The 17,815-nt window shown below is 41.8% G+C and overlaps 1 protein-coding gene across 2 annotated transcripts in view; it reads right to left on the reverse strand.

Annotated features, from left to right (window-relative positions):
- Positions 1 to 240: 240 nt before the first annotated feature.
- SLC4A4 (solute carrier family 4 member 4) overlaps positions 241 to 17,815 on the reverse strand; it is a 490,468-nt gene continuing 472,893 nt past the window's right edge. Inside the window, exons 24-26 of one of the 2 annotated variants that reach the window (XM_030190632.1) lie at positions 11,246 to 11,342; positions 10,152 to 10,231; positions 3,007 to 3,092 (exon numbers count right to left, since the gene is read on the reverse strand). In XM_030190632.1, the coding sequence (XP_030046492.1) occupies positions 10,188 to 10,231; positions 11,246 to 11,342 (141 nt within the window). In that variant the 3' untranslated portion in view covers positions 3,007 to 3,092; positions 10,152 to 10,187. Of the gene's footprint in view, positions 3,093 to 10,151; positions 10,232 to 11,245; positions 11,343 to 17,815 lie in introns of both variants that reach the window. The other variant, XM_030190631.1, reaches the window with a different exon arrangement.

A 17,815-nucleotide genomic window follows, 5' to 3' on the forward strand; every position in this document is an offset into this window, starting at 1 on the left:
TTAAACAGTGGAATCTTAAAGGCTGAAGGATCCTTTTACTAAAGTGCACTGAAAAGTGGGCTGCAGTAGTGTAGGTGTGTGTTGTGGATGCGTACAGATCCATTTTTCAGCACGCCTGTAAAAAAAGGCCTTTTACAACATTTTGCTGAAAATGGGCGTGTGGCAAAATAAAAACCTTACTGCCAGTCATTGCTTAACGAGTAAGGTCTCTCGCGTTAACCGTGTGGTAATCGCCTACGCACGTGAAGTTGGAGTTACTGCCCAATTTTCACCGCATGCCAGAAAATGTGTTTTCTGGCACGCATAACGGACACGCATCAAATATGAATTACCGCACGGTCCATGCGGTAGCCGGGCAGTAACTCCAAATTGACGCATGTTGGGCGAGCACTGGTACCTACGCGGCTTAGTAAAAGGGCCCCTTAGTTTAAGATGCCAAATTATCTAGAATAGTTATGATTTAACAGAATCCATTCTGTACTAAAGTTTGAGAATGACGTGAGACTCATGTTTGCTGCCACAATGTTATTCTAGCACAGTGGACTTTTTAACACTCAATCAAAGATTTAAAACAGTTATGGATGAAACATGGTTCTCCGTTAAAGGGCCCAACATAATTTTTTTAGGACATCATAAAAGGAGACACAGAGTTCCCACAATGTAATTGAGACTTAGGGGTCTGTTTACTAAGCTACGTTAGCGGCTTCCGCATGGCATTGCTGATACAACTCATTCAAAGTGAATGGGCTGTGTCAGCACTAGCGCACAGCCAGCCGCACTAGCAACTTAGTAAACTCCAGCGTTATTTTCTAAGATACTGCATTAAAAATGTAAAGGCAGCCAAATACTTTTATCTTAAACTATTTTTGTACAATTTTCATCATGTTAAAATCATAAAGTGTGGCATCATACAAACTATAATGTTTGGAAATATGTCCAAGTAATAACACAATTTAGCTCATTTGTTTAATGAGGCCTCCCAGTTCAAGTCTGACAGGACTGATTTATACTGGGGGGGGGGGGGGGAAATAACCCCTTAGAAAAGCCCCAATTAGTATGCCACATTTAATTTGGAAGGGCGTGGAATGTAAAACGTACAGGAAAATTTAACAACTTGTCATAGTTGTAAACAATTACGAAGAACAGGATCAACCACTTATCAGAAATAACACAAGTAGTGACGATTGAAGAGAAGGAATGGGAGAAGAAGCAAGACTCAAAATGTGAACCAAAGAGGACGCAAAACTGTGAAACCCACGCAGAGGCACAGAAATAAAAGCCCACCAACCAAAAGTAATATTTTGGTTGAATTTCATTTTCTGGAAGCAATACTCCATTCATCAGCAAGCTGTCTAACTGCCCTCAACCTTGGAGACCTAACTTGCACTGCATGCACTCATCATCTTATGCCATAGCCTACTACACCGGGGACAGTGGCTCAAAGTTTTATACCTTTTTCTACCAGCCCAAACCTTCATTGCATAATTCAAAAAGTTTCCTCTCAACTGCTAGCATTTAGTCATCTTTTCCATGTATAGCAAATGTGACTGTAAAGACACACATACATAAAATGCCCATGACTGAAATATTTTTTCTAGGAATACTGTGTACACAAATCAACACATGAAAACAACCAGCACCCCACCCACCAACATTGTCCATCAGTCGGTAAGGCAGTTATTGCCATTACAGTTAATACCCTCTTTCTAAACCACAAAAAAAAATTATTAAATTACCCACATTTCCTTCATATAACAATTACAACAATTTTTTTCCTCAAATCTTCAAAAGAAAAGGTCAGTATGTGTAAAAAAATAAGGTATAGATTTGATCTAGTCAGATCAACTCCTGTGCCATACCTCGGAGTCAGTGTAAATCTTTTTAATCACATTATGTACAACATATTTTGTACAGAAAAAAAAGCCCAGCATCTACAATAAGAGGTAGAACTACTTAAAACTATAAGTTTCCTGCTACAGGAAAAAAAATTCATTTTCTTTACAGTAATTAAAAAAAGTTTGTTTGTTTTTTTAAATTGATAAAAATAAATTGCAGGTTAGGCTCCCATAAGTTAATAAGATAAATGTAGGAAAGAAAAACACTTTTCAGTACACTCAACAATTGAAAAGCAGGGCTGGATTGAAGATTTTGGCAACCCATAGGCAAGGCCTGAGGGCAGATCCCAGAAAGTAGAGCTTGCAGAGGTGTCAGAGATCCTAAAGACTGGAGAGCCGAAAGAGGAGCAGAGGAAGTACACAGTGTCACAGTGATGCCCCTCTGAAGCAGCACATGCACACGGCCCTAAAGTAAGCGACAACAGGCTCCTCTTTGGCCTGGCCTTTGGTGCCTTCTAAATATGGCACCCTAGGCAGTTGCCTATGTTGCCTATACCTAAATCCAAGGGAAGGAGCAAAACAAATAAGAGGAAAAGAGCATGAGAAAAGCAGAAGATTGCATAGCAAACAGACACTGGAACATCAGCTAGAAACCTGTGACTGGGGTTTCTACCATCAGCTCCTTTCACAATATTACAGCAGAGATCTAAAGAGCAGCAGCAATTTCCAGTTGTACAGGAGAGGGCGATGCTGTGGCTACCCCCATGATCAGGGTTTTCCGCCTCAGAGAACCGACGGCTTCCCCCATAACAACAGCATCAGTTCATTTCACATTCACCAAAGGGGTTCTATGACCCTTATTCAGAAAGGATCTTCATTCAGTGCGGCCCTATAGTGTTTTAGAGCCATGTAGGGAAAACAAATCAGGAGAGATGTGCATGAGAGTCTGCACAGCAGAAAAGTGGGAAAGAGAAAAGAAGCAAATGGGGGCAGGGGAGGAGGGGAAGACTGGCTGTTTGCCAGTACACGTACTGTATGTCACAGTTTCACCTGTGCATGGAAGAAGCAGAGAACATTTAATATTTGGCTAGTGACAAAAAAAAAAATCCCAAACAAGCACAACCCAGGTCAATACAAGATTAACAGATGGGTTACAAAGTAGTTTCTGTTCCCTTGCTCCTCCAGAAATAAGCATCGTCTTCAGGCTCAAGTTCTATTGTAATCTGAGGCACAGCTCGTACTGGAGTTCTTGGTGGGCTAAACAAACAAAGAAAAGGAAAACTTAATGCAAAGATTTGCTTATTATTATTTCTTCTGAAGCTGTGTTTGAAGATATATACATACAAATCCAGATTCAGTAAATGGCACCCAAAATCAGTCTTAGCGATAAGCACCTTTATAGTATAGTGCTTAGTGCACACTCTTGGATCTAGCTTTAAGCACAAGGACATACACCCACTGAAACTCGGTGTAAATGTTGTGGCCAGGGGCATATCTGGACTTCGCCGTTAGGGGGTTCCAGAGCCAAGGCGAGGGGGCACATTTTAGCCCCCCCCCCCCCCCCATTGCCGACACCCCCCACCGCCTCCAGAACCACCTCCAACAACTGTGGCCTGCCCGCCGTCACCGTGACATCGCCTACCTTTGCTGGCGGGGAACCCCAAGACGTCAGACTCACAGAAACAGAACGAAGCCCTGCAGATCGGAAGGCTTCGTTCTGTTTCTGTGAGTCTGACGTCCTGCGTACGTGCAGGACATCAGACAGACTCAGAAACCAAATGAAGCAAGAAGACTTCGGCTGACGAAGGTTGGGGTCCCCCGCCAGCAAAGGTAAAAGACGGTGATGGCAGGTTGACGGCGGGTTAGCGGCGGGAGGGGGTTCAGAGAGTCATTGGCAGGGGGGTCCAGGGCCAAATCTACGGGAGCCCTGGCCCCCGTGGCCCCATAGCAGCTATGCCCCTGGTTGGGGCACAACTAATGGCAGTGGGGCACGTAAATGACCTATTCCAGCAGCTCCCAAACCTGTTCCTGGAGGCACCTCAGCCAGCCAGGTTTTCAGGATATCCACAATGAATATTCATGAGAGAGATTTGAATGCACTGCCTCCACTGCATGCAAATCTCCCATGAATATTCACTGTAGATATCCTGAAAACCTGACTGGCTGGGGTGCCTCCAGGAACAGGTTTGGAAACCACTGCCCTATTCTATAACACTGCACCTAAATTTTAGGAATGCCCATGCCCCTCCCCTGTCCAAGCCCCCTTTTGAATTGTGCATGAGACAATTTAGGTGTGCAGTATTATAGAATAGTGCATAGGAAGACTAATGCGTAAGTCCTAATTAGTGCCAATTAAACTCAGTAATTGATTGTTAATGGATTATTAATGAGTTTGCGTGCAGATCTGGGATCCATACCCAAATTTGGGCGACGTTTATAGATTCCGTGATGCAGCATGTCTGTAGAGTACCAAAGAGAAATTCTACTACAAAAAAGTGTTTTAAAATCCAAGGGCCTTGTTTACTAAGAAGCGCTAAAAGGGCATACTAGTGTTCTTAGCTCACGCTAAACTCTAAGGATACCCATAGGAATATATCGGTGTCTCTAGCATTTAGTGTGTGCTAATTTTAGGTGCGTGCTAAAAACGCTAGTGTGTCTTAGTAAACAGGGCCTCTAGAGTTGTAAGAGGTTTAGGTATTCTTCTCGGGCAGTCTCAAAATGTTTCTTGCCACATTGTCCAAATAAGCACAAAAATAAATGGCAGCAAAGATCAGAATAAATCTATTTTTTTTTTACTCTTCATTTCAAAGAATGGTTTTTATTTGCAATGGATTTTTTTTCCAGTGAACCAACCCCAAAACCAACTTGAACCCATGGGTTTTATTTTTTTCACTTGCAATTTTTGGGATCTTTTTTTATTCAGATTCCACCAAGCGTAATTAGTAATCCTGCACTCCAGGATTCTCTCTGTGAGCTCTGGCAAGTTATTTTAACCCATGTCAGTATCCTAATGTAATATTGTTCCTCTTCTATCTGCTCTACTCTGCCTGCATTGTGTAATTTTAAAAACATTTGAATATTTTGGCCACGACATCTGCATGAATGCCTCTGAAGACAAAGCCGTAGCAGAGAGATTAAATGAATTCTTTGCTTCGGTCTTCACCAAGGAAGAAATGGTATTCGAAGCTGACGAGTTGGAGAAACTTAATGAATTCTCTGTAAACCTGGAGGATGTAATGGGGCAGTTCTACAAACGGAAGAGTAGCAGATCTCCTGGACTGGATGGTATTCACCCCAGAATACTGATAGAACTGAAAAATGAGCTTGCGGAGCTATTGTTAGTAATATGTAATCGAGCATGGTACCGGAAGATTGGAGGGTGGCCAATGCAACGCCGATTTTTTTTTAAAGGTTCCAGAGGAGATCCGGGAAATTATAGACTGATGAGTCTGACGTCAGTGCCGGGCAAAATGGTAGAGACTATTATTAAGAACAAAATTACAGAGCATATTCAAAAGCATGGATTAGAAGGTTCCAAGATGGCGCTGTGACCGGACGCACCTGAGTTAGCTGCCGAAGAGACTCCGGTGTTTGCTGTCGATTTCGCTGCCTTTGAGGTCTCCTAGATGGGAAAACGAAGGGGGAAAGTCAGGGAGCAGTCCTCGGCTCCCGGGGCGTCCATAGCGTTGCGACAGACGACCCTGTAGTTTCCTAGCCAGCAGCCGGGACCTCGGGGAACCTCGACCCCCTCTGCCGCTCTCGACGCGTCGGCGTCGATTGAGAGCACCAACGGGGCTTCCCTGAGCCCCGTTCAGCGCATTGCTCCGCCTCAACCCGGAAGGGAATTACTGGCAGCCCAAGCAGGAACGGCGAACGGTGACGCTCAGCCTAACCTCCTCGAGGAAGGGTCTGCGGTGATAGAACATGTTTCTCAGCCCAGAGAAGTACTTTTTCAAGCAGCTATTCAGGTACTTCCATTGGACACTGTTTCAAAACTTTCTCAGGTTGATGAACTGGCTCAATCCCTTCCTGGAATGACTGGTGTGGTAAGACCCGCAATTGTGACCTTAGAGTCACTATGGGATATGGTACATGATATTCAAACCTCTATGCAACCTACTTTAAAAAAGAATACTGAAAATATAAGAACTCTTTCTGAAGCTGCGCTACTCCAAGCACAGGTAGCAGCACAACAGGCCACTAAAATGGAAAATTTGAACACTAAACTACAAGAGATGGGAAATTTAGAGAATGCCTTGGTTAAAGATAACATTTTCCTTCATAAACGGACTGAATACCTTGAAAACCAGATTCGTAGGTTTAACCTCAGGTTCCTAAACTTCCCTAAGTCTCCTTTAATTTCACCTCTTGAAATGGTTAAGAAATATATCGTGGACATTCTTGGAATGGACAAAGATTCATTGCCCCCCATAACAAGGGCCTATTATATCTGGAACCCACAGGGAGACGGTCGAAATCTCCCAAGGGTGGGGGATGAAATGAACTTAACTTCATTCCTTGAGAGCTCACTGGAGATAATTACGCAGAGGTCTACTCTGCTTGCTACCTTTGTGTTAGAGCCTGACCGCAATGCTATACTGAGACTTTCTTTAAGACACTTAGAAAACTTGTTTATGGGTTCAAAGGTTCGTGTTTTTCCTGACCTCTCAAGGCCCACTCAGGTTAGACGCAGGGCTTTTTTAGAACTGCGTCCTAAGGTGTTGGCCTTGGGGTTTAATTTTGTATTACGTTTTCCTTGTATTTGTAATTTGATGCTTGAGGGTAATCAGTTTCAATTTGTAGACCCTAAACAGTTAAAGGAATTTCTCGATGCAAGAGTAGATATGAATCCTATGTGCCCCCCGTAAATAGCAGGCTGGGATCGGTAACCCCGAGATACGCAAAAGGTAGATTTTGTTTTTTTTATTTTTCCTTTTTATTGATGTTTGTAACATAATTTCCTGTATTTTGGAACCAATTTCCTTAATTGTGGACGAATAGGCCTTAAAATTTATTCTTAGTTGTATCATTTCCTTTTCAATGCCTAATGCTAATACAAAAATTTGTTGTTAAATAATGATTAATACTAATAAAATAAAATTAAAAAAAAAAAAAAAAAAAAAGCATGGATTAATGAGACAAAGTCAACATGGATTTAGTGAAGGGAAATCTTGCCTCACCAATCTACTACATTTCTTTGAAGGGGTGAACAAACATGTGAATAAAGGTGAGCCGGTTGATATTGTGTATCTGGATTTTCAGAAGGTGTTTGACAAAGTACCTCATGAAAGACTCTGGAGGAAATTGGAGTGTCATGGTATAGGAGGTAGTGTTCTATTGTGGATTAAAAACTGGTTAAAAGATAGAAAACAGAGAGTTGGGTTAAATGGTCAGTATTCTGAATGGAGAAGGGTAGTTAGTGGGGTTCCCCAGGGGTCTGTGCTAGGACCGCTGCTTTTAACATATTTATAAATGACCTAGAGATGGGAATAACTAGTGAGGTAATTAAATTTGCTGATGACACAAAGTTATTCAAAGTCGTTAAATCACGGGAGGATTGTGAAAAATGACAAGAGGACCTTATGAGACTGGGAGACTGGGCGTCTAAATGGCAGATGACATTTAATGTGAGCAAGTGCAAAGTGATGTATGTGGGAAAGAGGAACCCGAATTATAGCTACATCATGCAAGGTTCCACGTTAGGAGTCACGGACCAAGAAAGGGATCTAGGTGTCGTTGTTGATGATACGTTGAAACCTTCTGCTCAGTGTGCTGCTGCGGCTAAGAAAGCAAATAGAATGCTAGTTATTATTAGGAAAGGAATGGAAAACAAAAATGAGTATGTTATAATGCCTCTGTATCGCTCCATGGTGCGACCACACCTCAAATATTGCGTTCAATTCTAGTCACCGCATCTCAAAAAAGATATAGTGGAATTAGAAAAGGTGCAGAAAAGGGCAACGAAAATGATAAAGGGGATGGGACGACTTCCCTATCAGGAAAGGCTAAAGCGGCTAGGACTCTTCAGCTTGGAGAAAAGGCAGCTGAGGAGAGATATGATAAAGGTCTATAAAATAATGAGTGGAGTTGAACAGGTAGATGTGAAGCGTGTGTTTACGCTTTCCAAAAATACTAGGACTAGGGGGCATGCGATGAAGCTACAATGTAGTAAATTTAAAACGAATCGGAGAAAATCTTTCTTCACTCAACGTGTAATTAAACTCTGGAATTCATTGCCAGAGAATGTGGTAAAGGCGGTTATATTAGCGGAGTTTTAAAAAGGTTTGGATGGCTTCCTAAAGGAAAAGTCCATAGACCATTATTAAATGGACTTGGGGAAAATCCGCTATTTCTGGGATAAGCAGTATAAAATATTTTGTACTTTTTTGGGATCTTGCCAGGTATTTGTGACCTGGATGGGCCACTCTTGGAAACATGATGCTGGGCTTGATGGACCTTTGGTATTTCCCAATATGACAATATGTAAGTACTGTTCTCTGTGGAACTGTTTACATAGAAGGTGCTTCATTTGGAGGGGGAGGGGGATCTCAGTAATAATAATAAAAACACTGGTCAGTATGACAGTTTGGAGTAAATGTGAAAACGTTTTGCCACTGTTTACACACATAGAAAGCAGATCTATACATGTAGAGGCATAGCTATCAATGAGGCCTATTATTAGGCATGTTATGGTACCACTAACTCATGCTATTTTACCACAGGCTTCATTTTATGCAATGAGACCTAGTTATTAATTACTGAGGTTAACAGTAAAATAACACATCTTAATGACAGTCCATGTTGATAACTCCCCCCTCCCCCCACCCATAAATTGACATATAACAACTTTAGAAAAGAAAAGGCATATTCTGGCCAAGCTTTCCAGGTATACATGTGAACTGCAATACACATATTCCTCCGAAGTTTTGCCTGCTGGCATTTAGGCCTGATGAAAATTATGCATAGCTCAGGAAACTTTCTTCTTCTGATCTGGAAACTGGACAACTGCTCGAGGGCAGCAATTTGAACACCAACCTGACAAGGAAATCCATTATCCCTGGGATCAACAGTGCCTTTTAAAGGAATATTCTACCTCTTCTGCATGTACAGTTACAAAATTTGCATATTTTCAAAGCTCTTAGACTTACAAAGTTCCACAGGTTACTATGGGCCCCTTTTACCAAGCTGCGGCAAAAGGGGGCCTGTGCTGGCATCGGCACATGTTTTTCACACACACCAAGGCCTCCTTTTACTACAGCAGGTAAAAGGGAAGTCTCGCTTTCCTGCAGGAAATGGCCGTGTGGCAAGTAAAGCATTTGCCATGCGGCCATTTTGGGCGGGGAGCCCTTACCACCACCCATTGAGGAGGCGGTAAGGGCTCCTGTGCTAACCCAGCAGTAAACGGGCAGGTACACTCCTGCGATACAAAAATAAATATATTTTTGTAGTGCCTGAAATGACAGCACGCTAGGGTAGCCCAGCGGTTCTACCTCTTTAGCGAGCAGTAAGCCCTATGTAATTTTGTAAATCTAAGTGCTTCTAAAATGAGCTCCACAGTATACTAAAAGTGAAATGTTATTAAGCAGTCAGGGACATGTAATCATGTAATTTTTTCCACTTACTGATGAAAAAACTATATATTGGATAGTTATATTCAAATATGTGTTTGTATTTTCTAAATAATATTATCCAGTCATATTCAAATTAGAATTGTTTTTCCAATGATTGATTATTAATTTTAAGGCTACAGAAATTAGGAAGTCAAATAGGTGTTTGCATCTGATAGAGAGGATGAGATTGCTAAAGATTTCCATACAACAGTTTTGATAGATAATTCTTCTGTAATATGTAAAACAGCCATGACCTGATAACATATTTTGAACCAGAAAATAAGTAAATTGGGACATTCATTTTATCTATAGCTCATCAAGCCTTTTATAAAATACTAGGAATAAATGCCCGTTTCTGAGGGCAATGAAACGGGCGCTAGCAAGGGGCCCCCTCCCTCCGAGCTACTTGCCTTGTTCGGTGTTCGCGTCGCTGTGTGTGGGTAGGGTTTTTTTTGTTTGTTTGCTGCGCCTCCGTGGCCGTGCCTGTGGCATTTTGGTTTCGGGCCTCGAGTGTTATAGCTCCGCCCTCGACGTCATGACGTTTTGACGCGAGGGCGGTGCAGACACTCCAGGGCACACCGGATATCTCGGGCGCCTCAACCTCCGTGGAGGCTTCAGAACATTGGGGTTGCCTTTTATATAGAGAGATTTGCTTACTTTTATATCCACTTAGCTACCATCATGTATACAAAGTTATCCTCTTTACCTTGGCATACCAAGTGACTGAAGGAAAGGAATTCTTTCAGCAAGATGTATATCGTTCAAGGAATGCTGGTGATTTTTCTCCTGCAGGGGAAATAAAACAACAACAACAAAAATATCAGATACTACACTGGAGGCTTGTCTATCACAGAAGACTAACATAAATGGCAAAATCTTCAGTTGCATGAAAGTCACCATCTAACCACTTTTTCCCCATGTCATGCGAGTATGTATTTGAGCATGCAATGCAAACAACCTGCAGGCCTCAGGCATACAACTGCTATGACAAGAATGTCACAATTATACCATTAAAAATATAACTGAGTAGCACTGCCAAGTCCCATCAAACTGTTGGAAGGTTCCATTTTGCTAAGCGGATTATCACACAACATGCAAACAAGAAAATAATTACAAGGTTTTAACATGCATTATATCAAAGTAAGATGCAAGAGAAGGGGATAATGTGGGTATTAGAAATCTAATTATGATACCACAATCAAAGGGAAACCAAATTATAAGCTGACAGCTGGAGGGCAAACATGCATAATGCCTAATAATTGGAACCATTCCCGCCTTCAAGGATGGGCAATTACTTAAAGGTGACTGGTGGTAAAACAAGCCACATGATGTCTGCTGATTGGGTGTTTGCTTGAAACAGGTTGAAAGCAAAGAATCACAGACAATGGTGGCATTTCTGTGAGCTGCAATCTTGAATGCTAATAGATCAGAAGAGGGTATCCAGAGCAGCAGGAACCAGGAGTGAAATATGAGCTGGAAAGGCTTGATTCACAGTGATGCCAAACTGAGTTTACAGAGGAAAAAACAGGCCTTTAATGAAAAGGCAGGGAGAGAACATTAAAAAATACTGTGGTTAGGTAATCAGACTCTAGGGCCCAATTCACTGTTCTCTCACTGTAACTATAAGGGTGCGGGTGGGAGGAAAGCTTTGCAAATCAGGACCTTACTATAAAATGAAAAAAAAAATTAACTTTCAGAGAAACAGATATGGGAGATGAGAGATTGACGGATTTCATGTTTGCTATTTATTTATGTTCAAGCCAGGTTCAAGCAGGCATGCGAGAGGTTAATTCTACTCACTGTCGGAAGGTTTGCTATCACTTAGGAATGGCTGCTGTTCCATGATGTCCATTGGAATTTTAATACTTGGGACATTTTCTGAGTAGGGGCAGTCAGACTGTGGAAGAAATGTGTAGAAGGACTTATAACATTATCAGCGCCAAACTCAGCCTATGGTGGTCACGCTGCAGACATTGACATATGGCTTTTCTTGTTTCCCTTCTCATCCAACACCCTCCACATAACTCAGTGAAATTGTCCTTGCTTCTGAACAACACGGATCATGTTCAAACACAGCCCACATAATCTCATAATGTTGAAATCAACGCTGGCTTTTCAAACCCTGCTTCCTCCTAAAATATTTAGATGATGGAGTATGTTTTTAATTTCTTCACATCATGTCTTTTTTAAGGGGAGGGGACTGAACCGACATTGGGCCCTTCAAAATAAATAGTGTGCCTATCCTCCTCAAAACCCATTGTGCATATATATTTTGAATTGGTAAAGATGAACATCTCATATGTTTAAGGTGTTTGTGGCTTTTTTTTTTTTTAATTCTTTATCCTCTCAATTCCTTTTGAAAGCAGTTGGAGTGCTGGTTGCCTTTATATTACATCCTGCTTCTGTCATGAAGGGAGTATATACAGTGTTTGAAGGTGCATCCCTTGCAAAGCTGTGCCCGGTTTTACACTGTGTCCCTCAGCAGCCAGAAGGCAAATTCAAGGGCATGTTTTAGAGCAATCCAAATTTAGGCTGACAAGTGCTGCTGGAGTAAAATGTTTTCATAAACTCTACCTGAGGTTTGATCTTACAGTCCTCAGTGAGTATACACAGAGCTCAATGAGTCTCTGTTTTTTAAGTGTATGAGAGATTTCCTAAATAATAGTGATTCACAAGAATAAACTTGAATAGGGTAATGGTCCTCTAACAGTGTTAATAATTACAGCAATTGCAGATTTATTTGTAGGGTTTTATTCTCACTATGAGGCAATATTCTTTGATCATATCATATATATATATTTTTTTTTATTTGTACCCCGCACTTTTTCCCACTCATGGCAGGCTCAATGCGGCAGGCAATGGAGGGTTAAGTGACTTGCCCAGAGTCACAAGGAGCTGCCTGAAGTGGGAATTGAACTCAGTTCCTCAGGACCAAAGTCCACCACCCTAACCACTAGGCCACTCCTCCACTTGATCTATGTATCTTGATCTATGACTTGAGGAATCCCTTCTACCTTTCCAAGGAAAGGCTTAGCATGGTGAATTTACCAAACTACAACAATTTTACAGATACGTAAAAGCAAATATTCCAATATTACACAGAAAATAATGCTACTGGAACAAGTTTTACACTGGAGCAAATACTTCTCAAAGATGGAATCAATGAACACAGAATGAGGAGCAATTAAAAAAAACATTTGATTTATTTTTATTTTTCTGTATTTTTGGCATATTTCCTGGGCTGGTTTGTGTAAAAGAGGACAACAACGCAGACAACAAACTTGGCCACTATAATACTTGGAGGCACTTTTAATAGGAATGCTTTAAAGAAATTGCTAGAGAATGCAAAAAAGACCAATTTGGAACCTAGAAAACCTAACAAAATTTCAGTATGTGCATTCTGCAGCTCAATGTTGTTATTTTAAAGGCAAATTTAGACCAAGATGAGAGAAAGGAAACTTTAACAGAGCTGTAATATTTAAAGGTCGATGATCCTCTGTAAATAGACAAGTTTCAAACATCTGTGTATTAAAATTCCATACTTCAGTGTGTTCGTACTTTCAACTTTTGGTCAATTATTTCAATACTGATAATGTAACCAGTCCTCAAAGAAGAAAGGAAGGATGAGAGTATCACAAACTACAGCACAGTCAGAAGACTGAACACTAGAAAACCATTATTAGAAAATGTTAGTAAACAAAGAACATTTGCTGGAAAATTGCATAAAACCAGGGCTCTGACTACCTCGATTCCATGGCCTCAGTAAGGGCCGCATATCTCTGCCCCTGTTGTGAAATTGGCAAGTCCCTGAGGAATTGCCATGGTTACCAGGGGCTGGCATAAAGATGTGGTAGTCGCAATGGATGGAAAGGCAGCCTGACCCCTACCAGTCATACACAATAAGATTACTGCTAGGGGTCAAAGCGGCCATTTTTTAACCTGGAGCCAAAGAAGCAAAAGTATATGGGATCTCTTCTACTCCCACCAGACACCAGGAACATCGGACCTTGGTAGGAGCTGGGGAGGGGGTGGCATAGCTTTTCTCAACATACACACTACCAAATATATGTACATTTCCCACAGGTTTATAAATATTTTACAAAAGGTTCCACACTCAGCGAACCTTTGTAAAATACCTTATCAATTTTGAACATCCCAAATTAGACATCCCTTTTTCCAACCCTGATGACCCATGCAACATCAGGCTTCAGATTTCATTATTTTTAGGCACACACAGTAAACAAATACCTCAAAAGTAAATCACACAATAGAAAGGGACCTACTGAGCTTAAATTTTTAAACCAGGATACTTTCAAAATGCGACTGCAAAAATGTCACATCCAGAGATGAAATTTTGTCCCTTTCTTCTTTTATTTATTTAGGCTCAAGCTGCGGCAAAAGGGGGCCTGCGTTGGCGTCCGCGCATGTTTTGCACACGCACCAAGGCTCCCTTTTACCGCAGCTGGTAAAAGGGCCGGTCTCACTTTCCTTCAGGAAATGGCCAGGCGGCAAGTAAATCACTTGCCGCATGGCCATTTTGGGGGGGGAGGGGTTAGCCCTTACTGCCACTCATTAAGGTGGCAGTAATGGCTCAAGCACTGACCTGCCGTTAACTGGGCAACACTGCCCAATTTCTGCCAGGTAGTATCCTGCGCTACAAATTTGCGTAGTGCCAGAAATGGCGGAGCGGTAGGGGTGGGAAGTACCACTGGGATGCTGCGGTAGCCTGGCAGTATTTCCTACACAGCGAGCAGTAAGCCCACGATGGACTTGCCGCCGCTTAGTAAAAGGAGCCTTTAGAGAGGAATTTTAAGGCAGGCACCTATGTTGCACCTAATTTATAAATGTAACATATGCATCTATGTATCTATGTGCCTCTACAAAATATCCTACTTTAAAGCTCCTGAACAAAGTTACATCTGTACCGACACTAGAGTAATTTTGTGTATATGTAGCAGTAGAAATCGGTACATTTGTGTGTATTTTACAAAATGCGTGCAGAAGTGCGAATTCCACCCTGGTCTCTCTGTTCTCCCCCCTTTCAGAGAGTAACATAGTAAATGACGGCAAATAAAGACCAGTATGGTACATCTAGTATGCCAAGCAAAATGGCTAGAGTTGCACCTGTCACTCTGTGCTGGTTACACCCCTCTATGCCCTTATTTGGGGTTATCTGCTGTTCTGTGCTGGTTACACCCCTCTATGCCATTATATGGGGCAGTACACGTCACTCTTTGCAGGTTACACCCTTCCAAGCCTTGTTTGAAGTACAAAGTCGTTTAACTTCAGCTTGGATTGCTTCTTCTTGCAACTTAAGGATCCTCCATGTTTATGCCATGCTTTTTTGAAATCAGTTTTTGTTCTCACTACCTACACTGGGCAGGCATTCCAAGCATCTTCCATGGAAAATTCATTCCAAAATGTATGTGGCCATATCCACATCTGAATGGCCTCTTATAAGATACTGACTAGCGAAAAGCACATGCCAAGACATGACATGATGATGTGTACTTTGTGGAAGGACATATGCTCATAGATTATAAAATACTTTAATCTATGCATATACCAGTGTAAAGTATGTGCATTCATTTACCCCAGAACTCTGTCTGTCACATGCACTGGGCACCTAATGTCTTTATAAAATAGAGCCTCCCCATGGTGCCCTGTTATAAAATTACGCTCTCACCCCTGGATTCTATATATGGTGACTAAAGTTTATATGTGCAATTAAATTGATTAATGAGTCAATCAGTGCCAATAATTAGCTGATAACCAATTATTGGCAATAATTGGCTTTAATTGGGAGTTACACACACATTGTGTTCTATAACGATGTGCACGGAACTCCTATAGTACGTAATTTCAAAGGGGCATATTTAGGGGGAGGATTCCTATGAGTTATGCACATGTTTATAGAATACGCCTGATCTGCACTTTATTTATTTCAAATTTCTAATCTGCACAATCCTGTGTTCTTGGCGGATTACAAAGTTACGTACACAGTAATAAAATAGCAGTCAATGCATAATTTTTCTGCACAGACTTTTTGACACGATTTACTGAATCTAGTCCTCACTGTCTATGTGTTTATCACATAGCAATAGGTGCTATGAGACAGATATTCAAAAGCACTTAGGAGGCTGGCACATGTTGCCCAGTGTACCGCACTCATATTAAAAAATCTGGGCCATGTATACATATTGTCATGGTCTGAATTTCAGACACAGACCCAAGAAGTGAGCCCTTATGTTGATCCCAGGGCAAAGAACTGGGCCCGGAGGCAAGGAGTCAGTCCTTGAACAGGCAGTCAGATAGGCCTAAGGCTTCACCTGCGGTGACTGCCGTTCCCTAGAGGTTGTGCCCCTAGGCTCAGGCGGCTGGCAGAGACTACCCGGGAAGTACCTGTCTTGTCCGTGAGGAGACAACGGGGATCCTGGTCAATCAGTAGTGAAGGCAGGCCGTGGCCCAGGCAGGGTCCGATTCAGGCAGAGGTCGAGGCAGGCGGCGATCCAGGAGACAAGTCAGGTTCACGCAAAGGTCAGGACAGGCAGCAATCCAGGAGGCAAAGTCAGGTTCAGTCAGAGGTCAGGACAGGCAGCAATCCAGGAGGCAAAGTCAGGTTCAGGCAGAGGTCAAGTCAGCAAGAAGAAATGCACCAGCACAATCCAACAAGGTTGTAGCTGAGGCAGAGAAACAGTGACAGATTCCTTGTTTTAAAGCTGAAGGCGTCTGACGTCAGAGGAGTGCACGCCCGCAGGTATGCAACCAGATTGTAGGCGCGCCCGATTGACGTGCCCAGACTGTAGGAACACTGGAATGTAGATGCGCCGGAATGTAGGCGCCCAGAAAGGAAAGCGTGTGGCATCCAGGTCAGGAACGTCGTGGGCACGTACGTCTGGCTCCACACATAGTAACATATAGTAACATAGTAGATGACGGCAGAAAAAGACCTGCATGGTCCATCCAGTCTGCCCAACAAGATAAATTCATATGTGTATACCTTACCTTGATTTGTACCTGACTTTTTCAGGGCACAGACTGTATAAGTCTGCCCAGCAGGATTCCCCGCCTCCCAACCACCAGTCCCGCCTCCCATCACCGTTACACTCCAGGTTTGTGACATATATAACTTTGGCCATTTAAATCACTCAGCACTCAAATTACCCTTTTTAAAAAAAGGTGGGTATAGGGGTGTTCCAGGACTAGCTGAAAAGATAACATCATATTTGTTTAAGTGGTGAAAATCAGCCACTGAGTGCTACAGAAGCAGCAGGAATAAAGTTAAGTAGACATCTTATCCTTCTGCATGAATGGAAAGGCTGCGTATCTCTTATCTAGCCCTCTGAAATATTGCTCACATAAGTGCTCTAATTTTGCCAATTTGCACAACTGAATGTGCAGTGCCTGGATTTCTTGGCTGGCAACTTCAAATATTTGATGTCCCTCCATCTTCTGACAGCTCCCTAAAGTTGGAAATCACACCCTAGCCATTTCCAAGAGAAAAGCAGATGATGCAGCCATAAACATATTGCAACAAAGACCGACACTTGCACAATCTACTAGGCCGCTCTTCTGATAGAACCAAGACTAAAAAAGAAAAAAATGATTAAGACAAATATCTGCAATACCAGAAAAAGAGAAAAGTTAAAAATAAGGTGGTCAATATTTGTCAAACACAGTCACCAGATTAACTTAAACACTGGTACCTAACTTAATTTGAATATTTACGGCCGTTATCCATATAGGTAGCAGCACTGAACATACCGTATTGGCTGGTATATTTGTTCAGTTATTAATGTTTATTTAAAATTTTGATATACTGCTTTCTTCTGATGGGCAGGTACAAAACACTTTACAAAACATAATAATATAATAACATACATACATAAAAGGAAGGAAAAAAAGAAATCTATGAACATGTAACATTAAGCACACAGTAGGCCAGCATTCAGATAAGGTCCCACTGTCATTTGTTGAGTCCCAGGACTGCTTCCCTAGACCTGGGCTCAACTCACTGCCTTGGGTGAATCTCTTCATAAAAGCAGTTAATAAATCCCAATGCTATGTAAGTTGTGTATTTGCAGAATAGATCTTAGCCATAAAAATATTTAAAAGAACTGGAGAACCCTGTGATGCTCCACAAGGTGGTTGCAAACTTCAGTGATTTCTCCATTCTTTCTGATTCTGTAAGTCCTAAAGAGCAAAAACAGGAAAACAAGACTTTCACAAAAAAAGCAAAGTGTGGAAGACACCATGAAATAAAAGCCAGGATGGCCAATGGCTCTGTTTTATTTTAAAAAAATACAAAAATTAATAAAAGTTATATACTATCGGTTCATTCTCCAAAAGTGGTATATAGGAAATGTAGAC

The sequence above is a fragment of the Microcaecilia unicolor genome, chromosome 2 (genome assembly GCF_901765095.1).
Source record: "Microcaecilia unicolor chromosome 2, aMicUni1.1, whole genome shotgun sequence".
Classification (NCBI taxonomy): domain Eukaryota; kingdom Metazoa; phylum Chordata; class Amphibia; order Gymnophiona; family Siphonopidae; genus Microcaecilia; species Microcaecilia unicolor.